The 25,483-nt window shown below is 52.3% G+C and overlaps 1 protein-coding gene across 5 annotated transcripts in view; it reads right to left on the bottom strand.

Annotated features, from left to right (window-relative positions):
- Positions 1 to 25,483, bottom strand: part of exp (expansion) — a 301,332-nt gene that overhangs the window by 159,735 nt on the left and 116,114 nt on the right. For all 5 annotated transcript variants that reach the window (XM_077661396.1, XM_077661399.1, XM_077661395.1 and 2 more), the window contains exon 2: positions 2,705 to 2,867. In XM_077661396.1, the coding sequence (XP_077517522.1) occupies positions 2,705 to 2,812 (108 nt within the window). In that variant the 5' untranslated portion in view covers positions 2,813 to 2,867. The remainder of the gene's footprint in view (positions 1 to 2,704; positions 2,868 to 25,483) is intronic.

Below are 25,483 nucleotides of genomic sequence, written 5' to 3'. Positions count from 1 at the left end.
TATCTCCGCGTTGAATTGAAGCGGATTTTTTTTATTTTGTGAGTTCATTTATTAGGAGTACTAACGTGAACTGTGGTAAAAGATGACCCCTTAAACTGGTTTGGTTTCTTCCTGCTGACGAAATCAGGGGGTAAAAAGAGATCCAGGCGCGTGAGAAATTGCACTAATCAGCAGTAACTACAGCTACGCACAGCAGCCATCTTTCACCATTTACATCAGCAAGCACAAGTTGATCGCACACTAATCACTAGTAGCCTCGAATTGGACTCATTCAAACCTTGCACCTAATCGGTCACTTCATCTGCATCGGCCGTGGTTGCCTGCTCCATACTTTTCGTTATATTATAGTACAAGAAGGCTGCACCTGGCGTGCCATAAAATCGGCACCCTTGCCACATGAATACTACACTCGATGCTGTGTTTGACTGCCGTCGCAAAATATATGGCTTCGCGAAAAGAAAGCACGGATATGTGATTAACGGAGATTCGAATGCTGTAAACGACTTCACAGGGAAAGCAATAAGGTTCGTGTTCGCCTGATAAGATATGAATGGAGATTTCTCTGGCCACAAAAGCACAGCTTGGATAAAGACAAATGACCTCAGCATGCAGAGAAGAACCAAGATACCCTGATAAAGAGATGCAGCCCAGGCTGATGCACGCCGCTTATCCTTCATGTTTTTTTTTGCTTCTATTTTTCAAGTTACGAGAATTCCGACCTTAGTGCAGCTCGAGAAACCGATGAGGGCTGCTCCACCAATTTCCAGTGGTCCTCTTTAGGGTTGCAAGGGCAGAAGAGGTGTGTTCAGCGTATAGACCCCGAGATAACGGTACGAGCAGCAGGATACGTATTGAGAGCGCGTATACAGCGAGACCTTGGATCGCTTTTGAAGCAAGCCCCAAAACGCGAGTGCCGAGATAGGCCCAGCCTCCGGACCTCCGTGACGCCAATCGCTGCGCCAAACCCGAAATCGTGCAAGCTCCGCACCGCAGCGTGAGCGCGGGGCGCAAATTTGCATGATGAGTTGTGCGGTGCCGGTGTTGTATAGTAGTGGTAGTAGTAGGTCACCGTTTGCTGCACGGCCCTTTCATTTCTTGGCGAGTCTTGCTTTTTTATTTGTTTTTGCCGCCTCATTGTCTTCCCTTCGCACGCGCGTCGTCGTTCGTAACAGTCGTGACCGGGCGCGAACGTGATGGAAGCAGATCGTCCACGCTCGAACGGCTTCCACTCACTTGCAGCGGGGCCGGCCGCCATGTTTGCTGCATGTCCCGCTCCTAGCGGCCGCCTCGTGGCGCTGATGCGGGAGGCAATTAAGGGGCATTAAAGCGATTTTGAGGCCGTAAGAATTACCCTTCCCTGTGCTCCCCCCGTACGACTCAACGCGATGCCACGGGCGCGGTGCTACCACGGACTATCGTGCCGGCCGCTATCATTCTGCAGGCCCCCGACACCACGCAGCAACACAGACGGCATTGGGGTTCACCCGGCAAGGCCCGTTTGAGAAATGATATTGCGACGGGGTGCGAATGGGCTGCGGTACCCATATGCTTAGCTGGGGGTGGGTGATTAAATCAGGCGGTGACGCCATCTGGCGGTGATTGCAGCGGTGCTTGATAACGGAATGTTTCGAAGACAGAAACCGATCCATTGGACCGGCCGGCTAGTTTCGAAAGGGTAATTTTGAGGAGAGCAACATTCCAATGCTGCGCTTAACTATAAGCGGGCCTTGCCGAGAAACTTTCTGTTTGAAAGAGAAATGAGTGGATTTCGCTGCCACCTTTACGAAACCTTTGTAGTCGGAATTACAACATTCTCCGCGCGCAAATCTCGACGCTTCGCTTTAAAAACAACAGTAACGCCATCTGCATCACCACAGAATGGCCACTGAGGCACGATTGGTAGACCTTTTCACTACTTGAGCGAATACGTCTACCAGGGACCAAAATGTAGCCGAATGGAAGGCAAAGGCCCTTACTAGGTTTGGGCTGAAGAGTTACATACAATAACTTTGATGGGGCAGAGAAGGAGGAGAGCAACAATGAGACAACGGTGGTGTTGTAATGAAACGCAAAGTTGCACGGACAGGCGTTGGATGATCTGACCTTACGTGCCTAAAGCTTATATCTGGCTAAAACCTCTACTGCTCTGAAGAAGCTGCTTATCTCTGTCGGTAAGCTGTAGTCAGGCTGCTACATGCTTCGAGTTCTTTTATCCGCCACTTTCGAGGCCTTTTTTCCGCCGTCGTTTGGAGTATCTACTTTCCTAATCCATGCGATATTTTTTATTATAGCTTTAAATATAGAGATGATAGTTCAATTTTTTTTGCAACATACCTCTTCTCTCTTTACCTCTTATAAAAGTGGCAGATGAAGGTAGCAAGAATGTACACGCATCTGTCAGGAGCGTCGCGGGTGCGAGAGACGGAACAGCGGCTGCCTTCTTGCGGAATAACGCGTTTGCCGCAACTGACACTCGTGCACGGATTGCACGCGGGCGCGAAGCGAAAAAAAAGTGAAAAATAGAAAAAAAAGTTGGGCGAGAAGTCTCAGCACGTGCGGAAGCCCAAGCAGGCCATGCTCGCCTTTGACGTCGCGGATGTGCCACCTTCGTGGTCGTTTCCACCGGAGGGACGGCTGAAATCAGAGGAGGAGGAGGAGGAGGAGGAGGAGGAGGAGGAGGAGGAGGAGGCAGAAGCGTACGCACCTTGAAGAGCTTCTCCTTCTGGTACCAGACGTCCTCTTCGTCCTCGACGGTAAAGTCCACGTTCAGCTCGTCCCGGGACCGGGAGAGGATCTTCCGCCGGCTGATCATGGTCGCCTCGGAGCTGACGTCGCCACACGACTCTGCCGCCGCCGACGGCTCACTCCTGCCAATGAGCACAACAGCGGAGCAGGGGTCAGGAACTATGGCCACACATTGCCCAAGCGACGGTGCACAGTAAAAAAAGAAGGGCGTGGAATCAAACACGCTATCTATAACCATGCTAAGGGCTTGCCGAAACGGATGATTAGTTCCTGCCATCAGAGCACAATCGCCCGATTGTTTCTCTATTGTGGGCGGTGGTCTGCAAGGCGAGCCCGTCCAGTGTAGTCCTAAAGTTACTGCTTATTTACAGAGTACAACTGAAAAAACCGGGATGGATGAACATTCGTGTCGGCGATTCACAGTGCTAGACGCCAGCTCAAGAGACAGTCTGCAAGGCACATTCTAAAAGAAGCAAGACACCACTGTAAGAAATTCGAACGTTGCTGCAGTTTTTGATACGCAGATTCTGCATTGAAGAAACGGGGAATGCATTGTAGGCTTCTGAGTGACGCAATGCACTATGCCTGTTTTTGTTGCTACCGTCGAATCAGTGCCGCCGCATTCCGGGTGGTCGACCTACATACCAGAGGCAGTGGCTGTGGCAGCTAGCGTCAGCTTCTGACGCAATTCGTGTTTGCGCAGTTGCACTGAGCTCGCTGTACCGAGTTAGCGGACGTGCTTGTTAGCTAACACCAAAATTTTGTCTATCAGGAGCGGACCTCGTTTAGGGGACGTTTATTGTTCCAGTAGGTTTCTGCAGATGCTTGGCGATCTTTATAAGCTGGCCAACACTTGGGGATGCCGACCCGACAAGCACGCCGCTGCATTGCTCGCAAACTTATTGCAATCACTCGTTCTACCGGCCATGCATGCGCAAAATGCGCACAAAGCATTTGTATAATAATCGCCATTTATTTTACTATATATATATATATATATATATATATATATATATATATATATATATATATATATATATGTATATATATATATATATATATATATATATATATATATATATATATATATATATATATAAAAGAGCATGCATAGAAACTTTAATACAAAACCAACAATGCAATAAAAGGGTACCAGGCGCTACGACAAGGTATTTGTATTCATGCAAACCGACGTAAACAATTAAACTGGATAGCGATCTTGTGATTTGTTTGACATGACGTATCGATGACAAGCACAACACATCTTTATCGGCGTTTGTTACGTAACGAGCAAGAGAGAAAATAAAAATAAAAATGCGAGAAATAAATGCATCTGATTTTCGTATACAGGCTTTATACGAAGCGTCAACAGTCAGGGAAGCAACATACCATCCACAGTACGAGCAATGCCCTCTATCCTACAGAGTGTAGCGGAAATTTTGCTAAATGCAGGGTATTATCCTGAGCTCTCAGCGCCAAAATTTGCGACGAATAGCTCTGAGTTACCTGTAAATGTTTACAACTTCGCGCAGTTTAATAATATTATGTCAGTGTCCAACGGGATAGCTATAGGGGCTTAAACTTGTGAAAAGAGATGTTATAACTATGAAACTTTCTTGGGGATCCACGGCGTTGAATTTCTACCTCCTGCCAGGCGGCCAGTTGGACGGCCTTCAGTGTGCTTCGTATGTTTCTATTATTTTATTTTATTTTATTTTGTTAACCGCGCGCACAGCCCTCATATACTCTAACGCTTTCGCGAAACGTGAACAGACGGGGGATAAAATACAAACTTTAATCGCAAGTGCGGAGGAGCACAGTGGCTGGCGTACAAAAGCAAACCCGAGGCATCTGAGACCCAGTTATTTTTTTTATCGCTTTTTTCTTTACTAAGTTACAAACAAAACGAACCAAGCAACAATAGGCGACCGCCCTCTGCTACTCTCCGCCTTTTCCTTTTCTTCGAGACCTAGTGAGCGGCTCGGAGTTTTGCGCTGCCAGCGCCTTTATCGTGCACCCAAACCAGTGAAGCGTTCATCGTACCCACTTTCTTCGCTTCCGCCATCTTCTAAGCCTTCGCGGAGTTCATTCCGCGCAATTGCGTCGCAGAAGCGACCAAAACAATTGGCTCGACTCGACCCACAAAGCGTTAACGTCCGCTTTGTCTCTGAAACCCTCGTTTCCGGTGCCCAGCGCGTCGACTCGGGACGCGGGTGCGCGCATTTATACTAACCACCCGACTGGGTCTCGCCGATGCCCGACTCGTAGCGTGACGCCTCTTCAATCGGTTTTATACGCACGGCTTGCCGACGTACGTTTACCTTTGTCCTAGCGATGAAAAAAAAAATACTAGAAGAAAAGATGGAATAAAAAGATAATAAAACTAGAGAAGTAGGGTATAGCCCGTACTTCTTTTCTGTGGTATAGCCTCAAAAAACAGTTCCTTCCGGTGGAGGTAAAACTGCGGTTCGTTGTCGGCTGCTGTCGAGCCGGACTATACGCAGGCTCTGCGCCCAAACTGCTCCTCTGTTGTGCCCGTGCAATGACAGAAAAAGAAGAAAAAAGGTGTGTGCGTCAGCAGCGACGGTGTTTAAGGCAAGAGGGATGGAACGAGCGGGTGTGAAAGAGAGAGTTTCTTCCCAAAACGCGCCTCCCGTCAAGAAGCCGGAAGAGGTCACCGCAGCAGAACACATATTCTGGGAGATGCTAGCAGGGAGTCACGATTGGCCGCTTAGCGGCCTTTCGGAGCCTTCCTACTTCGCGCCCTGCGACGGGGGAAATCTTTGTTTCTTGTTGGCTGCTTTCTCCGCTTGCCGGAGAGGAATATAACGACTCCCGGCCTCATTCACGACGCTCCGTCTTTATACTGGAACGCATCACCCCCCCCCCCCCCCCCCCTTATTTTGAGAAGAAGAAAACAAATCGCGGCCATTTTTGCTTTCATCATTTTTTGCACCGAACTGTACCGACTCACGTGCAAGTGGCTCAATCCAATTCAACAGAGTAACCTGCAACGCAATTGGACCCGTTAACTGAAAGCTGCTCTCAATGTTCGAGTTGCCCTTGTGTTTAGAGTCCTAACCCAACCGAGTTGTCACGGGTTTAAGCCAATCGAAGATGAAATACTAGAGGCAGAAGTATAGAACCCGAAAGCGCGAATTTTGTAAAGAAAAGCCATTGGTTAAAAGAAAAAAAAGGGCACAGTCGCAGAAGCGTGCAAGGTGAGAGCTAGAGAGGTGCCCCGATGTCTCGTGCGTTAGATATTCGAATCGGAAAAGGCAGCAATGAAAAAATATGAAAATTTTCGTTGCTTGCATAACTCGAACCTATAAAAAAGTCATGTTCGCGACTTTTGACAGCTAGTCACACACGCAAGTAAAAATGCGCGCCACGTTTAAAAATCTATTCCACGGTGGCACCACGACGAAGTCAGGCGTCACCTGTGGTAACGTTACGAAATTATAATCATGCCCACCGTGCGAGCCGCGCCCAAAAGTGACATCTCGGTTCACGGCTTGTTTGTGTAAATAATGTATATAGTATATTTATTTTGCATTTATAGTGTTTACTTTTAATGTTTTTATGCAGTGTATATCTATTTTATGTAGTGTACTATTTACCTCCCCCCATGTCTTTCTTCTGTCCCCTCACCTCTTTTATTTCATTTCTCCCACCTGCCTGCTATCCTTTATTTCCGCTGCCCCAGCTCAGGTGCCGCCGCACGTGATGGCAGATGCCGGGGCTAGCAAAAATCTTTTACCTTCCTTTTATGTTATTTTAAATAAACCACTACCACCACCACGGCTTAACCTTACACACACTGCAACCTTTACGAAATCCCTTATAGTTACGACTGCAAACGGCGCGGTCTTTGAACCTTAGGCAGTTCATTTCTCCAGGTCGCGTTGCACGTGCACCTACCTGGATGTACTACGTACGCTACCACACGTTGCATTCCAGTGGGCTACACCCAGCTACCCACGGAGGCAACCCAGCAGTGTGGCACTGCACCAGAACGCGTACCCGCGTCTGCACGAGTCAGCCAGTTGAGCGCACGGTCCGCGTAGCGTGCAGCCCTGTTTGTATAAACACTAGCCGCGAAAAGGGAAAATACGCATTTCTTTCCCCACTCCGTAAGCTCTGGCGCTGCGCTTCAACGCTGCCGCACGTTCAGGTTCTTCTCGCGAATAGGCCTCGCTCTCTGTGTATACGGTGCGTGTATATATAAAAGAAAACGAAAAGTAACCGTACGATCCCCTGAGTGTTCTGTGCACAACGTAGCGGAACGGCACGGCAAAAGGGTGTTGCGCCCGATACGCATCGCGACCTGCGCCGTTCACCCACGTGTTTGGCGCGCTTTTAGGGCTTTTAAGCGAGCGCTACGCTTGCCCGGTGGTTGGTGGCGGCGAGTGAAAAATGCGCGAACAGAACGTGTTGCAGGCGCTGGTCACGTAATTTGGATGGCGGGCAAACTGTGAGACCGAGAGAACAAAATAGAAAGAAAGCTGCATTAAACGGACCTGGACAGGAATGCAGCGGGACTGGGAATGTATCGGGGGTTCAGCCCGAGAGATTTATCTGAGACAGGTTCAGGTGAAGCGGCGTGAATTTTAACGCGATAGCGTTAAGGAGCTCATGCCGGCGTCGTCGGCGTCGTTGACCGTGAGCGAAAAATCCACGAAAAAAACCCACAAGGTGGTTGTGACTATGTAACTCGAGAGCCAGCGATAGCTGTTTAGGCGTTTAGTCACGTGACCACTGGTCTAGTAGTCATGTGATGCACCCCTGCAATGGCAGGTGGCTGTTCCAAACAGAGCCACCCGTAGGCTTATGCGACCCAGGTTGACAATGACATAAGGGGAGTGCGCTAATGACAGGTGGGTGCATTAATGGCATCCAGGCAGTGGGTGATTGTCATTAACGCACCCACCGGTTACGCCGACGGCGACAAAGCCAGGGACGGGCGCCTAACAGCTGTCGCTGTAAAATCCCCAGAAAAGCAACCTAGGGGGAACGTGGGCCATCTAGGTCACGTTACCTTGCGGCATCATCACAACCTGCCCACCGGATCGTGAGCAAACTGCACACCGTGGCAGGTGGCTGTTAAATTGATGATTGGTCGCTCGGGAAGAGCAACCTGTGTCGCCCGAGGCCCACTGGTGGCAGCACCGGCCATCGCAGGGCAGTGGCGCATCGCTTAACCGCTGCACCACTGCGCCAGGAGTGGTATGAGGGCTCACAGGGATCTATGAATGTAAAACTGAGAATGACCAATTCTGCGTAAATAAGAATTAACCCATTAACGCTATCGGGTCACACCCTGAAGACGCAGCTTAAGAGTCCTCTTTAACTTTTTTTGTGGTCGCTATGCCCTTGAGACTTAACGCGCAGCTACGGTTGCTTCACGCAGCGTGCATTGTGGACAAACGCGCCCCAAGAAACAAATAAAACTCAAGCCATTCCTGAAGAAGTGAAAAAAAAAAAGCAGTGGTCAAGCAGTGAGGAAGAGGAAGAGAGAAGAATAGATAGAAGCGGGGGTGGATATAGAGCGTGCTTAACTTTCAGCACTGCCCTAGTTCTGGCTAAATCGAGTCCCTCGTAGCCTAGTATAAAGAGCCAAGGGCCTTGCGGTTAGAAATTTTAATGGGGTCGTCGCTCCTTGGAAAGACCAATTATAATGGCACTGGGACGCGCTTGATATCGGAGACGTAGTACTTTGTGCCCTTCAGACTGGTTGTGGTAGCACTGTAAGCTAATGAGCAGGCATGCACGACTTAACTGTCGTTTCTCTGGAAGACTGCTCAGGTTTGAGATGTTGTGCACTACTCTGTACGTACACGCCAACTAGCCTAGGCGTCCTTTAACAATCAAGTGAAGTGTTAAGCCGCTGCTTTCAGTTTGGCCATACGACCAGGATTACCTGAAAACTGAAAGAGGAAGCCGAAACGCAATCTTTGCCCACAGTTATCAAGGGCTACAGCGCCACACGACGTAGTGGTCACACGGGCAACTATTTGTGTTGGCATTAGCGTTATTATTGTTATTATTGGTGTTCCCATAAGGGTCGTGACACCCGGAAGCTCCTAACATGAGTACCTTGCCGACGCAAAGAAACCAGCTCTACTCGTGCAACAACGCGTCTGAACGCTTGACGAATTCCGGCGACGTCACGTGGTAGTCCTAAATCCATCCTCAACAGTGAGCTGGAGGCGGTAGGTGGCTTCCATCTGGAGCCAGCGCGACTGAGGCGGCCGCATGTTTGTGCTCACATACGTGCGAGCAGGCCCAAGAAAACAGCGAAACGGGGTCAGCATTGGGGAAACAAATCCAAGGTTATTCCGTTCACTCTAAAAACAAACAAAGAAGAAGCTGCGCCCGCATACCAAGCGCGGGGCAATATGAGAGTGAAAGAGGAAGTGGCGTGTTTGGAGAGCCAGCCTGATTGAATATACAAGAAAAGAGAGAAGAAGTGGAGACGAAAAGGAGCGGGCGCCGAAGGAGGAAGTAGAAGCGGTGGTGGTGGCCGGGGGTTCTACAGGCAGAGGCACGAAAAGAGGATGAACCTCGTTTGGCACGGACCGAGCAGCTAGATGCGCGCACGCATCGAAGCGGTCGTATACGCAGCACCCAGCGTTTGTGCTTAACTTTTCTTTTCCTCTTCTGATGGAGTGGAGCGCCGCCAAGGGTTCGGCGTCGCCATCTTTGGGTTACTCTGGGTCATGGTCGGCTGCGCGATACGACCGACGCTGGAGCACGCACGAGTTCTTCGATCACGAAGCGGCCTATAGCGCGCCTTCAGTGAGTACACCTCACACCTTGCTCCACGCGAGGGTCGGCTAGGAGGAAGGGGTTAGGAGGGGGTGGGCGTTACCAGTGGGGAAGTTAAGGGCGAAGTTGGGAGGTTGCGAAGACGATGATGCCATTGCAGCGATCTGTTGCAGTGCCTGCGCCTGCCCACGATGGAGGTGAAAGTGCACAGTGGAGGAGCGTGGTTTATCGCACATAACGAGTGTTGTGATACAAAAAAGGGCCACGCCGAAGAAACGAATACGGATGAATACCTCCAGCCATAGGGACCGCACCTCATCGCAGGCATTAAGCAGAGACATTGGTGGAAGTATGGCGTGCCTAGTGCTGAAGAAACAGTAAGCAAACGACAGCCGGAAGTTGTGGAGGTGGAAAGCAAACTTGTAGTCCTTATGTTGCGGATAACGTACTCTCTGGATGCAGGGGGTGAGGATGCTGAGAAACTGGTCTGCGTGATCAGCATCTCCAGACAGAAATAGGAACACCAGTACAGGTCAGAATGTACTCGACTAGCGGACTCATAGGAGCATGCTATAACAGCAGTCACGGTTACTGTGTCTTTCGCTAGAACACTGCGCAGGATTCCCTCAGCAGATGACCCTCCTGAAATGACCGGGGAACATTTCAAATGCTTGCGGTATTTAGCAAGGTAGGATTGCCTAGCACCGTCGACAACAAATCTGAACAGACCAGATGACGAACGATTAAAAACATACTGCTTCAACAGAACCTCCGTCTTTTTTTTTTTTTGCAGCTTTATCAGCTAGCAATTTATTTCTGATCTGCTAGGAAGATTCGCACTGCGAACTTACACCCTGCATGGCCTGTCATACTCTCCGATAGATGGTCATTCGGAGCATCTCTTTTAAAGGAAGTCTAATCCGCCTCGAACGTATCTGCACTTCAAGCGCTAGTAGATGACTGCTGTATAAAGCAGCACAACTTTTATTTATACCTATCCTAACGCTGTACTAAGAAAATATAAAAGAGGGCGTCTGGTCCTCCTTGAACATGTAATCCGCGCCGCAGGGCCTAACGGGTTCTATTTTCCCCCGTGCGTGGTGATGCCGCTCTTTATCGGAAGTGGTAGGCCTCGAAACGACGCCACTTGGTTGGCGAACACGTGCAGTCCACAGTTACGCGGTCGTCGCGACAAGGGACGCCAACCGGAAAGCTTAGCGTGTACGGTGCCTCTCCGGCGCCGCCACTTCCTGGTCTTCCGGGACAGTCGAGAGAATGAGCGGTCGCCCATGCTTGCCTTAAATGCTGCCCCTGCTCGCATATGCGCAGTTTTGCGGCTCCTTCGGCCACTGCATTTGGCGGACCACGAGGCGAACAATAAAGTGGTTGCCATAGTAAATCGCGCAGGTCCAGTGGGCGAAGCTGTTCAGTTCCTGGAGGCGAGCAAGACATTGCGATGCCAATTCAGACATCGCACGGCTGTCTTTATAGGGGCAAAAGAAAATGGTCTGGAGAAGGAAGCGGCTTGTACAGTCTGTGCCACCCTTGTGCTGAGCGGTGGAGCGACGCACTTCCGTGCATAAAAATCAAAACCCTGTCGCTTGCATGCGACTGGCGATTACACTAGGAAACAGGCTCAGATTCACATCCATTGGAGTGCAAAACAAATGTATTAAACACGAAAGCTTCGAGGAAGGGGTGCCGTTCAGTTTAGGGCGTCGGCCACCCGATGGAATGACGGCCAGGAAAGAGTCCGCGTAGCCCCGTTCTACACGTCGCTTAAGGATTCAAGCTCTGGGCAGCCCGCAGTGCAGGGGTATCCCAGTGGGCGGCACTAATGTCTCACCAGCTACCTTCTTCTGGGAGCGGGCAGCCCTCGCCACAGCAGAGCCGAATGCGGCACAACGCCTTCACGCCGCCGCTGCGGTCACGACTTCGCTTCGGGCGGCTTCTGGCCCGCTTCCTGGCAAGAGTGGGGACCGGGGAAACAGTGCACATTCCTCGACGCCGCCGCAAGAAAATGGTCTTGGTGAGTGGCATGCAGCGTTCCAGTGGCACGGCGTCCATGGAGTAATCACGCGGGGTGTAGGATTGGTTTCCAAGGCACAGAATGCCACTGCTTCCGATTCGAGGCACGTTGGAGGTGACGGTGGCTCAACAGGAGAGCGGGGATCGGGCCTATAGTTTAAGACGTCGCTCGTGACCGATTCCGCTTGCGCCATGTGGATGGATTGTAGGCGAGGAACGGATGGAAGGAGAGCATGAGTGCCTCAGACTCGGTGGTTCTGTTTGATATGTTTGCAGGCATCACCTTCACGCCAAAAAGTGAAAGTATTTGACACATTCGCTCTGAGAGTGGGAAATGGCCGCACCGGAAGTAAGGTTACACGGAACAGACATAAAGACACAGATAAGCGGCACAGTCTGGCGCGAAGTCGACATATCATCCGTGCGTCATAACGGCCCATCTGAAGGACCAAACTGTCAAATGCTGTCGCCTTCAACGAAAATGAAGTAGTACAAGAAAATATTGCGCTGATTATAATATGTTTAGTAACTCTGTACAGACACAAGGCGACATGGCCTCGTGTGGCAAGACAGCCGGGGCGTGCCTCCCCACACTACCGACGGCTTTCTCGTGTAGCGCAGACAACACCACGGCGCTAGCGACCACATGGTTGCTGGAGATAAGACCGCACAAATGAAGAGTAAAGACAGCCGAGGAAGTAGTCGCTGCTCCGGGGCAAACACGCACTTCCATTGCAACCCATGACGCTGGATCGAGACATCAATGGGCCGTCAATGCAGCTCTAGCTCTGTGGCGTGCCATACAAACTCGTCCCCCCATCGCCTCGCTAACAGCACGCTCCATCTCTCTATCTGCTGCCACTACAACAGTTGTTGCCGCCGCAATGCATGCACAGCCGCGACCTGGCACGTCGGGCTGTGCCTCGCCATCGAGGACGCTTCGAGAAGCGCTGATTGACGGCTTGCGGCATCGCGTGCTGCCTTCGGTCGTGCTCGGCAGCCAGTGTCGAGCTGTTCGAGAGCGTACTACTACCGCTGCGCCACTATCGGGAGTTACGATCAATACATCGCGTGCAATCAATCAGTCGCCGAGACTGTAAAGGCAGGCGGAAGGTGAACTCTCCGACGGAGTATTTCGAGCACTCGCAGCGTGCTGTGAACACGCTGGAGCTGTGAGCTGCCGGAAATGCGTCGTGCTTGACTTTGTGGTCTTGTGTGCGGACGAGTGAAACCGTTAGATATCGCTTGTTCGATGCACAGACGTGTGCGCGCCCGTGCCGATCGAGCGATGCGTTTTCTCAAGAAACCGCAGAGCGAACGACAGGAAGCGACACGCTGCGAGAACCCGGAAAGTTCACCGTTCGATCTGATGTAACACTTGCGTGCGGACAGGGCTGTCTCAATGCTGTCCGGCCTGCGGAGTAATAATCAGAGGCGTCGTTCCCTTGACAGGTCGTTCATTAACGTGGATGCTGGGCTCGGCGTGTAGAGCAGAGGTCATAGAGAACCTGGCATGTTCATGCATTTAATTACGAAGAGGGGGACAGTGTTGTGTGTAACCTAAAACACGTGATTAAATTCTTCACTTTTATGCTACGCAGATGCCACCGTATACCGTTACATTCTTAACCAGGTATATTGAGAAGCTAAGAACTTGAGCGTAATTTTCACGACTGTCGCGAAATTTCGTGACTGATAAAATTATCATGACACATTGGCTTCGCACAAGTCGAGTGCCCCATTTCAAATGACGCTCATCGTCCTCAACGATTATTGTGAGCATAAAAAATGGTAGATTTCCAAGCCTCCAGCCGAAGGCGCCGCTAGCGTCGTTGGCGCCGCCCTCTTCAAGGATTCGAGTACATGACGGTTTAGTGAAGGCTATGGCATTCTGAAAAAAGCAGCTCTTGCAAGCAAACGACGGACGAGTGCAAGGCGTAGGCACATCTTCGAACGGTCGCAACCAACCAACTCGGCCAGCAGCAAACCTTGCTATGGCACCCGATGTCGAATTCTATCCGACAGCCAGTGTACGTTCTTCGCTTCGAACTCCCAGGTCGGACCGTTCACGTGTTTCTTTAAAAAGCTCTCGTCTGTGAGACCTCCCTTAATAGAGACGAATGACATGCCTTCAGGCGGCTTCCTGGTACTCAAACAACGTCGGCCATTCCGGCAGGCTAGTTGGTTCATTTTAAGCGAACGAGTAAAACTCGAGGAGAACACATCTGCGCCTTGTATATGCTTATGTGTTTGTCTGCCTTTCGTCTCGTTCTCTTTGCGCACTTTTACTGGTTCGCTTCAAATAACGCGAACGAAACCGACTAGACGCCCGCTGCCATCATAGCTTCAATATGCGACGTATCCTCGTCCGTTGTTGCCAACACAGCTCGGAGCCCGTGCAGTGGCTCTTGTCTCGTGTATGACTCCGAGCGGCAGCCAGCCTGCTCCCATGCAGGGGCTTCGAAGTAGGCCGCCGGCGTCGACGCTGGAGCTCCCCCAGCCGACGCCGCAGTCGCTGGAGCGACCTAGTTGCGGACATTGACTCGGCGCCGCAGCCGGCGGCTTCCTTCGGCGTGCGCGCAAGGCGGCGTGATAACGAAAAAGAAGGCGGCTTCTTACGAAAGGGGCCCGTTTCGCCAGCAGCCATTCGGTGCATGGGGCCTCCTCCACGGCATCGGAGCCCCGTTACACAGATCCGACGGTGTTGGCGGCCTGCACTGTGTCGGCGCCGAACGGCGGCTGGCATTCCAGCTGCTCTGGGAGAGAATAATAATGCGCTGCCAAACTGCCCTGCGCGCGCCTTCGCCTTGCGCAGTTCGCTCGGATACCTGCCCCGGGACGAGGGCTTCTATAGCGCGTGTGTACAACGCGATCGCACCGCCTAGAAGGGGCGGATACTTTTCGTCGGCATTTTCAGAGCCCACGGTGTGTATAGGCAAGAACGATCGGCTCGCCACGCCAGCCGTCAGATTCAATGACTCAATCGTCGTGGCAATGCAGCCGCGGTGTGGGCGCTTTCTTCGCAAGAGAATTGGCTCGCGGGGACCCGGCTCCGATGGATTCTCGGAGCATGGGCGATAACGCGAGAGGAGAGAGATGGAGAGGTCTCCCTGCCAGCGAGGGAACACGCGAAGCAAAGGTGCAGCTTGCAGCGGCGCGGAACGCTCACGCACAACGGTCGTTCCACGCACGAGTGTTAAATCACGATTTCAGATGACTTGGTGCGTTCCGGGCCCTGCAGTGGCGTCTATACGATCCTGCTCTAAATTTTTGGGCTGGGCCCGAGCGTATGGAAGGCAGTGTATCAACGAAATTCGCCGAGTATGCCGTTTTCTTTAGCCAGCTTCATCGGGACGCCACATAGGCGGCCTGCACCAGCCACTGAATCAAACACTATGAAGAAGGTATACGTTTGAAGTGGTCATCGTGCCAATGCTCTCAAATGTGGCACTGCGGCGTGAATACAGCAGCTGTATATTTATTTTTTCGTCAAGAAGTACCCTAGTGTCCCACTTCTGTTCCGTGTAGCTCTACCTCGCGTTTCCCCCCTCTTCTATCGAACCCAAACTGGCTTGCGCAGCTTTCCAGCACAAACGAGCCGCAAGCGTATAGGCAGTCCGGGTCACCGTTCAATCGGGGTCCCCATATAACGACGTTGGGTCATGCGCAGCTCTGACCCTGCTGGCCGGTCTGCGGGCAGAGCTCGTTTCGCTCGCATTCCTCGCTTCCTTTTTGACGTTAACCGGGGAAGTAAGCTACGGGTTGCCACTGCCTCCCCCCCCCCCTGCTGGGTTGTATAGGAACGCCATAAATGGTATGTTCGAATGGCACCGGGCCGCTTACGCTCTCGTTTTCCGCCCGAAGACGCGGGGCGCTGCGAGCGCTCGAGGGATCGGCCTATATGAGAATTCCAACGGTTGCACGTGTACACCACCTTACCTGGGAATGGAAGCGCTCCCGCTGCGCTGGCAGGCGTCCGCGCGGCCCCCGTTGGGACAATTCACGCGTCTCTCACTTTCTTCCGTCTAGTTTCTTGTTTAGAGCGCTGGGTCACGTGTGGCGACCGAAACGGAGGTCACGTACAAGGAACGGTTATAGTTCGCCCAGGAGCGTGTGGGAATCCGCAGCCGAACTCGAGCCTGTCTGGTATGGGGGACACTTGTGACGTCACAGGGGAACTCGAGCGCTTTCAGGGTATTCTGGGCAGGAAGTGAAACGGAGGCACAGACTCGAGCGAGAAAAAGGTCACATGAGATGCCCACGCCGCACGAAGTGAGAAATGTCTGCCGGGAGCACTTCAAGAATCGGGTTTGGTGTTTTTAAATGCATAAACCCTTGAGCAGGTGCCGCGAACGAGAGCACGCAGGAAACTGACGATTTGTTTCCACTCTGCCTGAAATGTTTTTCGATTGGCTCTGCAAGCGCTTTAATACGGAGACCCTGTATGAATGCTTCAGACTAACACAACTACATTTCAAGGCAGACTGGTTATGTTATAGTTGGCTGTCTGACCACATGCAAGAAGTATATATCTTGCATGCGTAATAAGGCAGTAATTATTATTAACTACGTGCTTTCAATAGGAGGTCAAGAGTCTTACTTTATTATTTTTCGTAGCAATGCAACACTCTTAAACGTAAAGCGGAGTGTCGAGCACAGTTCACGAATGCGTCTCCGCGTGACAACGGTTGGCATCGGTCGGCAGCCACGCTCCAGGCCAATCACTTACTATTCTTATGCATACAGTCACCTTGATGAACTGGCACCTCATTAGCTCACGCGAGCCGCAGCTTCCACAGTGCTTCGAGGTACGGTAAAGCAGAGTGCCGTTAGCTCGCGCCTTGCTTTATAAAGCAGAAAGCGAAGCCACACGCTGCGCTTTATACGAGTTCGTTTCGCCAACGCAGACGCGGCAACCCGAGGCTATAACTATACAAGCTTGCAAGAAGGTGCTCGTATTTGTTTTTTGTTTTCTGATCAGCACTACTCGGCACGGCGACAAGCCAGGCTTGGGCAGGCTAATCTGCATCCCACTAAACAGTCTCTCACTTACAGCCTTTGGGCCGCACCGTGTTGCGCGTTTTGCACCCCAAATTTTCCAAGTCTCTTGAAAGCAAATTGAACTCTGGTCCCTACTATATCCGAAGATTAGACTAATAATAATAATAATAATAATAATAACAATAATAATAATAATAATAATAATAATAATAATAATAATAATAATAATAATAATAATAATTGGTTTTTGGGGAAAGGAAATGGCGCAGTATCTGTCTCATATATCGTTGGACACCTGAACCGCGCCGTAAGGGAAGGGATAAAGGAGGGAGTGAAAGAAGAAAGGAAGAAGAGGTGCCGTAGTGGAGGGCTCCGGAATAATTTCGACCACCTGGGGATCTTTAACGTGCACTGACATCGCACAGCACACGGGCGCCTTAGCGTTTTTCCCCCATAAAAACGCAGCCGCCGCGGTCGGGTTCGAACCCGGGAACTCCGGATCAGTAGCCGAGCGCCCTAACCACTGAGCCACCGCGGCGGGTTAAAGAAGATTAGACTCCAAACACGAAAACGCCTGCATGGGAGTAGAAAGGGAACAAACTGTCCCCTTGCACACTCCCTTTTATTAAAAAGGAGTACGCTACGTGCTCCTCTTTTACTCATTTTGTGTTTAGAGTGCAGGACTTCCAGAGATGCTACATGCGCGGTTTATAAGCAAACTCTCCCGGGCTTTAAACTTTTGACAAAGGCTGTTCAACCTCAACTAGCGCTGGAAAACAAAAAAGGAGAACGCCGTCAATCCTCAACAATGCGCTGACAAGTTGACCGTAAATAGACGAGCCCTGCGCTTGCGAGCATCGGTCTGAAGCGCGCTTGACGATTTCTTTGTGTTGCGCTCAGCCGAGCCGCGACAAACCGTTTCGTCACGTCCGCTCGGCGCGCATGGGCGTTGTTTCAGCACCGCGTCTTTAGGACAGCGCTGAAGAGTGCGAAAACAAAAAGAAAGAAAGTGAATGACGCGAGAAGAAGAGCGAGAGGCTCTCGGGTTAACGGCGCATTACACCGGCTGTTTGCGGTGAACAACCTCCAGCGTACACCTTGCGAAAGAACTGATCTACAGACGTCGTTCTACTTTGTGCGTGTGCACACAGAAGCAAAAAGAGAAAAGAACAAGAAAAGGAAACAATAAAGGGGAGGGCAAGCCTGTCAGAAGCAGACAATGTACCGTCACTACGAACTATTTCAAAACTCTGTACGTGCTATCAGCTGAACGTGCGAAACATCTGTACGCACGAAAATAACCGAAAGTTATGAGCAAAGACAATTACTTGCCGCTACGCTCACATTTCCCGCATTCACAAGAGGGAGAAGGTAAACGAAACGATAATTATTCGCTTCCTATACTGAGGCCTCCTGTTGGTAGATGCACCTGCCAAGCTGAGTGAAAAGCCTCCTGGATTTTCATGTTTCGCTTCGCCCTTCTAGAAGCTGGCGAAAAGAAACTGCGCTGATAAGCCCGTATCAAATTATTTAGCTCGCCAACCATGCGATTCCTAATATTTAGTATCGGTAGCAACACCAACTATCCAATTCATCCGACCAGCATCAAACAGCAATATCAGGACCATCGACGATAGTTACGTGCATTTTACAAGGACTCAAGGCAGGGGCCGCCACTGAAGACGTCTCCAACGTTCTTCCTGAGGGCCCGTTCACACTTGTTCAAAAATCCGGCGAGCGAAGCGGATACGGCCGCTTTTGACGCCGAGCGAGGCGGAAAGTGGCGCGGCGAGGGCGATCGGGCTGGACCCAAATTTTTCGCGTTCGCCGCCGCCGCGGCGAAAAACATGGCGGCGCCCTTCGACGCAGAACCCCTCGCCTTGGAATGAATTCGTCGGTGTTGCGGCCTTTTTCATCGCGTTCACTGGCCATAAGTCGGACATCGATACATCGCTTCGTCTCACCTAATCTATAATCAAAAGTATAAGTGATAAATTTGCTTTATTTTTTTTATTTAGATTGACGATTCTGCCGCTGCTAGGCTTAAGAGGAGCGCCGGTTTTGTTGACAGCACTAGTTCCTGTTCTGACAAGCAGATGGCGCCACTAGGCTGGGTGTTTTGTTGCGAGTCTGAACTAAAAATGGGAATGTGCCTGCGTTTACGTACGCAAGCGCGCATACGGTTATGGCACACAGACAGCATCGGTTTATGCTCTTTTCTAACCATATCTGTGTACGCCGCGAGCGGTGACGTGGTGCCGGGAAGTGTGTGGAAAAGCGAGAAACAGCAGCGGCGCGGCGGTTCCGCCTCGCCCGGGCGCCAACAGATGAGAACAGGTCCTATTTTTCCGGGCGAGCGAATCCGCTTCGCTCGCCGGATTTTTGGACAAATGTGAACGCGCCATCCGTCATCAATCTCAAAAGTGGCATCCCGCCGACGATGTCGTTTGCTTTGATTCCTGAAGCGTCATTTCGTTTCTTCTTTCAACGGGGAGGGTGGCGTATTCAAGTGGAAAGAGTGAATAAAAAAAACAGAAAGTAACGACGTCGCATAGACGCATTCCTCACATGTCACACAGAGAACCCGTATTTAACAATAAGGGACAGGGAAATAGGACTAGAGTGGGCAGGAACTGGGAAGAAGAGAATACTCATGGCAGGATACGGCACAAAACGGGCGCATGGCGAAGTAGCGGTGGTCGTGAGCGCGCTGTCTCCGCTTAGACCGGGAGGGAAGTCAAGCAACCGGGCAGGCACAGCGGAAGTCCACAGGCAACGGGTGTCCCCGCCGAAAGCGCCCAGCTCAGTGGACGCGCGCATATGCATGGCGAGGAAAAACAAAAACGCAAAAAATGTAGAAAGTTGAAACCGACACGCGGAAGCGGTTGTCGTCGACGCCGTGCCGAGAAGTGCGAAAGCGTGCGGCCCGTTGCCGCCGCCACTCAGTCGCGAGTCGGATGTTCCGGGCAGTGCTGGAGACCACGGCCACTCCGCGATATTTTCCCGAGGGTTGGTAGCCGCTACGAAGAGGTGCTCTCCACGGCTGCACAGCATTACATCTATTCTGACGAGAGCTTAGCTTGTTACAATTCGCGATGGCTAGTTTGCACTGGGTGTCACATTCAGTCGCGGTTATATATGGCGCTGTGGGACTATTGCTGTCAGGCTCCGTTAGGCTGGGCACGCGCGCTTCTTACACTGCAGTAGCGCTGAATGCAGCAACGATTTTGCCGATGGACACTGTCACATGATCGTAGGGAGTTTTAGAATAGGGGCCCTATAAGTTAAGGGGGGCTGGGGTATAGCGGGGCGCCATGTGCGCCTCTACAATGCCAACCCGCTATTCCCCTATCTCCCTAACAGACAGGTTCCCCTTATTGTAAAAGTCCTTAATAAAAGCAAAGCTCCATCCTATACGGCATAAGAACGCCATCGAAAACCTTTGAGCGCAAGCAGGGCTACTTAACTAAAGTCATGCCGTATGGCTCAACAGTGGACGGTACCACTGATCGCTATCGTTGCACTCCAGGCTGTGCCGGAAGGGAGATGCCTCTCGACGGGCGCGTCACTATCAAGCGACGCGGGGACACGTGAGTATTCGGGACTTCGGCGGCGACGCGAAAGAGGACGTTCCGGGCGTGAAGACGCAAGCGAGGAGGGGGCGAGAGAAAGGGGAGGCCGCCCCCGCCGTCGCCGGGGTCTCGGAGCACAAAAGGATGTCACCGTTCTGCTTTGTCTCTGCTGCCGCCTGGAAGAGAGCGGCAGCGCGCGCCGCCGCCGGGAAGCGACCCACAAAGCGTCGGGCCGCTCACGCATGTGCGCGCCGACCGGCATACCGAAACAAGGCGGACTCGCCGCCCTTCTTCTTCCTGCCCGTTCTTTTCAAGCGGCGGGCTTTGCTTACGCAACGAAGTCGTTATACGCGCCGAGAACCCTTGCAAGGGCCGGCCGCCGCGCCACAAGGCAGCAGGGCCTGCGCCGCCGCTGCATGTTGGCGCTGCCGCGTGCTCTGCAACAGAGTGCGCACGCACGACCTCTGGCGGCGGCGTCTCGCGTTCCTTCGACACGATGCCGGCGTTTCGATGCCGGCTTAATAATGCCCGTACGCGCGTCGTCGGGCGCCAAATGGCGGTCGAAGGCGTCGTCGATTCGATGTCAATGGCCCGGCCCCAGACCCGAATCGGATTCTCGCGTGATCTTTGCTGCAGCGCATGTCTGCCGGCGACTCGCGACATGGAATTCCCTTCTCCCCCCTCCCGCCTCGAAGGCGGCGGGCGTCGCTCGTTATAAACGTGGCGCGTTCTATGGCAGGTTGTCTTACGCAAGTGCACGGGTTCCGTTCCGCTTCACCCTTTTCTTCTTCTCTGTATGAATGTTTAAGTCGTGACCAGTAAAAATGGAGCGCTGGCAGGGCACTGCGGCTGACCTGTTGAACGCGCAAACGTGATGGTTAGGATGCTAATATGAAGCTGTGATCCCTCTGGTCACCGTGGTCACAAACGAAATTACTGGTACTGCATTGCATAGCAATCTCAGTGTACTGATATCCACCGCCAGTGTCACTTAGTAAGCCAAGAACTGATGTGCTTCTACGCCCCCCCCCCCCCTTTTCTTACTGCGTAAGCACTACTAGCGTCACAATGCTAAAATCACGGCGTCTGTCTGGAGCCTCGGAGAGCGAAGCGTCCATCGTTCAGAATCCTCGCCCACCAGCCACCTCTCCACCCTACCCCCGCCCAATGGTACCCTACAGGAGTGCCACCCACCAGCCACCTCCATTCCACTACTCCTTATATAGGGGTTCTGCCCACCCACCAATCGCCACCCTCGACTCGCCTTCCCCACCCCGCCTCTACCCTCCACCAGCGCCACCCACCTCCATGCACCTCGACCCTCCAGGAAAACTTCGTCGGGTATGTGAAGGCTCGGCTGAGAGCAAAAGCCTTCATTGGAACAAAAGCATTAAAGCAAATATCGAAGGTAAATTCAACTGCTTTTGAAGAAGTGTCACATAGATGTCTGATCGTCCCGCAATTATTTTTCTTCAACTATAAACTTCGTTGGTAAGTACAACAACATCCTGTGTCACCCCAAGAAGCGACTAACTGCCATACGTGGCTGAAGCACGCGCGTTTTGGGTGTCGTTTTTAACAGCGCCCCATCTGACTCAGTAAAGGTCGCACCTGAAGACTGAGATAAACTTCGTTGGCAGTGCACAATATTAGATTTTTCAGCATCGTCGTTGTCGATGTCGTTGCACTCACTCACTCACTCACTCACTCACTCACTCACTCACTCACTCACTCACTCACTCACTCACTCACTCACTCACTCACTCACCACCGCATGGTTGTCCTCGTGCACGTCCAAACAGTGGTCCGCAAGCTGACAGCATTAATTTTGGACGTTCACAAGAATTCAAAAATAGCGCTACTCAACCGAGCATGGTGTTCGTATCCTAGCTCCTCCTTCCCAATGCCTTCGTCAACGCGCAAGCGGGCACGGCCTTCCACTTGCCAAGCGTACCCAACTTGCCTGCCCAGGTTCCCACCGTCCCGACAGCGCGCACTGCTCTCTGCCGCGCTCTAATTGCACGCTGCCACTGCGAGTTTCCCCGCGGCTGTCTCGATCCCCTGCGAGGGAGCGGACCGGTGACCCCCAGGTGACCACTGCGCCCTGCCTGCGTCCTGCACAGCTGCGCGCTGCCTCGGCAAAAGCGCAGATCTGCACCACGAGTGTGCTGCAGCGTTTCCGATGCCCGGCCTGTTCGCAGAGAAGATAACGTTCTTCGACCACTTGTCTGACGGTGCCTTTTGATCCTCGACCCTCGTTTTCAGACTCTGCTCACAAGCATGGCAGCAGTATCCACGTGGGCGAACCGGAGAATCACGAGTGACCAGCGCGAAAAGGATTGCTTGGAAAACCAGAAGCGGCAGGAAGTGTGGAGAAGGCGAAGCACCTGCCGCGAAAGAAAGATGCACGGCCCATTCTTTATCCACAGTGGTCGAGCAATGGGAACGCGGCAAATAGAAACGCGCAAAGAAGCGGGCAGGAACAAAGAAGGGAACGCATACGTGACTTCACGTCACTACCAGTTTGCAGATCCGGCAGACGGCCGCAGAAGGGGAATGCCGGGCAAGGGAAAACCGACCGAAGCGCGAAGGCAAGGGTTGCTGCTCTCCGGTAAGGCTCCAGCCGGGAAGGTGGTGTGCAGTGGCTGCACCTCATTCGCCCCTGCGTTCTGCTCTTCTTCTTCGCTCGGCGTCTCGCAGCGTTCCTTGTTTGTTTGCGCTCGCGCAGCGCAGCCTCCTCTCGCCCTTTGTCTCAGTGGTGGAGAGAGAGAGAGAGCGGCCTCGTTTCACTCATTGTTTTCCGAATTATATCGCCGCGCGTCGTTGCGTGAGCGGCGCACTTTCGCTGGCTCGGCCCGACCGACCCGGCGCGACCCCGAGCCCTCCCGCGACCCCTCCCGTGCCTACCGTTCCGCCGCTCCATTCATCCGGCCATGGGATCGCCCGCCGCGCGTCCCAAATCGTGCATCCCTGCCTGCGCACGGGCCGGAAGGGGTCTGGCTGCGAAGCAGGATCACCGATGCCCCTCCAGATGCACGGACAACTTTCTGTGGCTGCGCAGCTGGAAGGTGCGAGCGTGAGCCGTACGTTTCCGGACCGTGCTTGGGCTGTGAACGCGTGTAACGAGTTCCCTTGACGACACCATCGTCTCAAGCTCCAACCTTCTTGTCCTCAGGCAGAGGAAGTTCTCCCCGAGCACAGAGGTTTTCTCTCCTACTCCTTACTCTGTGTCTTGAAGACGTTGCGCAATGCTTAGAAGAAAATCTGCGGACACAACAACGCCCAAACCCGGGCACTTCCGCTGCCATGTGTGAGCGTGTGTTCCTTAATGCCACACCGGCTGTCCCGTATCCAAGCACTGATTGCATTATGACCGGGAAATCGGTATGAACGGCTCTAGTTTTCCTGTCTGTCACTACGTGGCGCACGGCTTTGAACTTTCAGAAATAGCGCGTTGCCATCGCCTGTGACTTAAGAAAAAAAAAAAGAGAGTGCTCTAGTGGCTGCAGAACAGAATATGATTGGCCGCTAGGCTTATCGGCACTGGCTGAGCGTTTTTCTGAATTCCTGGCAATGGCAGTCCGTGATCTTCGAACTGTACGCGTTCTAATGGCATGAAAAGCCGCATCGCAACAAGCGTCCTCACTCCTACTTGCAAGTCCACGTCCAGACCCTCCAGCTAATCAGCTCGCTTCTCAAGCCCATCAGCACGAGCAAGCGTGCACAATCGCGGCGAGGGGATCGTTCCGCCACTAACGGAATTGTGGCTGCCCGAGCACTGTTCCAGAAAAGCCGCGGGGAGACGAAACGGGTTCAGCCGAGACGAAATTCGATCGTGTCCTCGTCGAGGAGGAACGAGTTTTCACTGCCCGCGGGGAAATGGCGGAGAGCGGCACTCCAGAAACTGTGCCGGTTTGCTCGTAAAACGTGAGGCTCTCGCTTACGTATGCACGGCCCGGTGCATGGGCTCGCGGGTTACATGGTTTTCGTTTGCTCCTACCTCCTCTCCCTTTTTTGCAATTACCCGAAACGCAGCGCAAAAGAGTTACGCGCACTAACGAGTGCGGGCGCGTAATATTCATGGCCCAGGGAAAATGCGCGTTCTCCGTTTGCCTCCCTCCGTCCCGCTTCTTTCTTGTTATGCGCGGTTACGACTTGTTTGCTGACGCAATGCCCAGAAACGGGGCTGCTGTCTGTGTTTTTATATGCAGTGCTGATGAGCTGTATTCAGCCGACACGGGTTCTCTTTTAGTACGACTGGTTTGTTTGCATGTCAGACTGCACCGCTTGTGCGTCTACACTAGCGCTTATATTAGCTATAAAGATAAGTAATGTTCCTTCATCGGCACCGCCGAAGCTAGTTGCGAGCCAGTTGATTACGACCGTAAAGAGCGCTCTGTGGCTTGCTGCCACCACCGCAACGTGTTCGGATAAGTTAAGCCTATTGCTTTCATATCAAAGACTTGTACGCGTTCAGTTATAGCTTAGTGGGATAAATGCCAGACTTCGAAGAGAAATCAAACCAATGAACTGAAAATGCTCTTCGCAGCTCCTCCTGACTACAGGAATTATATGAACACAAGAACAGTCTAACGCGCAGAAAGGAAGTCCAATCACGCGCGCTCTCTTCGTATTCTGAGAAGCCCTCTTCGAAACTAAGTCCTCTTTTTTCTATCGCACTTGAGAGCCACGCCTATCGGCGTGTTTCGCCATAACACGTGGAAGTTAAGTCGCTTGTTAGGCAGAGTGCAATCGTCTCATTCCTGGAGAGACCAATCAGCGGCAGGCTCGAGAAAATGCACTGCATTGTGAGTTTGTAAACATTTGCTCCAGATTTTGGGAATGCCGCGATTCGCGCGCATTTGAAGACATGAAACCGTGAGGGGTTATGTGGCGTGCCCGAATCTGTGGCCGCTGGCTGGACGTGCACCACAAAGCTGACTGCTCTGCGCGCTGCCCCGTTGGGCAGAGCGGCAGCGTCATTTATCACGCCTCTAACGAGCGGACGTTTTCACCTTGGGCCGCAGCACGTCCCCGCCATCGATGAGACAAGGAAACGCGGAACTCGACTGGGATGGAATCTGCACGCGCGACCCTGGCGCGCACGTCCAGTGAGGTGACCCTGAGCCGCGCCGGCGGGTCGAACCAACAACGCAGCGCGTGATCGTTTAGCTTCTTTTTGTTTTTTTTTTGTTTTTGTCTCGCTCAGCGGACTTGGCTGCGGCCGAACTCGAGCGCTGACGTCTGTCCCGAGACCCGCCGCCAGCAAGATAAATTTTCTTTCCCGCGCAGATGTCATCACTCGAGTAACTGTATGCTTGATTAGCATTTGGGCGCTGGGGAAACCAGACAAAGAGCGTTGCAGTGAA

This window comes from Amblyomma americanum, chromosome 4, assembly GCF_052857255.1.
Source record: "Amblyomma americanum isolate KBUSLIRL-KWMA chromosome 4, ASM5285725v1, whole genome shotgun sequence".
Lineage (NCBI taxonomy): Eukaryota > Metazoa > Arthropoda > Arachnida > Ixodida > Ixodidae > Amblyomma > Amblyomma americanum.
The sequence above is the reverse complement of the archived record's forward strand: the minus strand, read 5'-3'. Positions and strand labels throughout refer to the sequence as shown.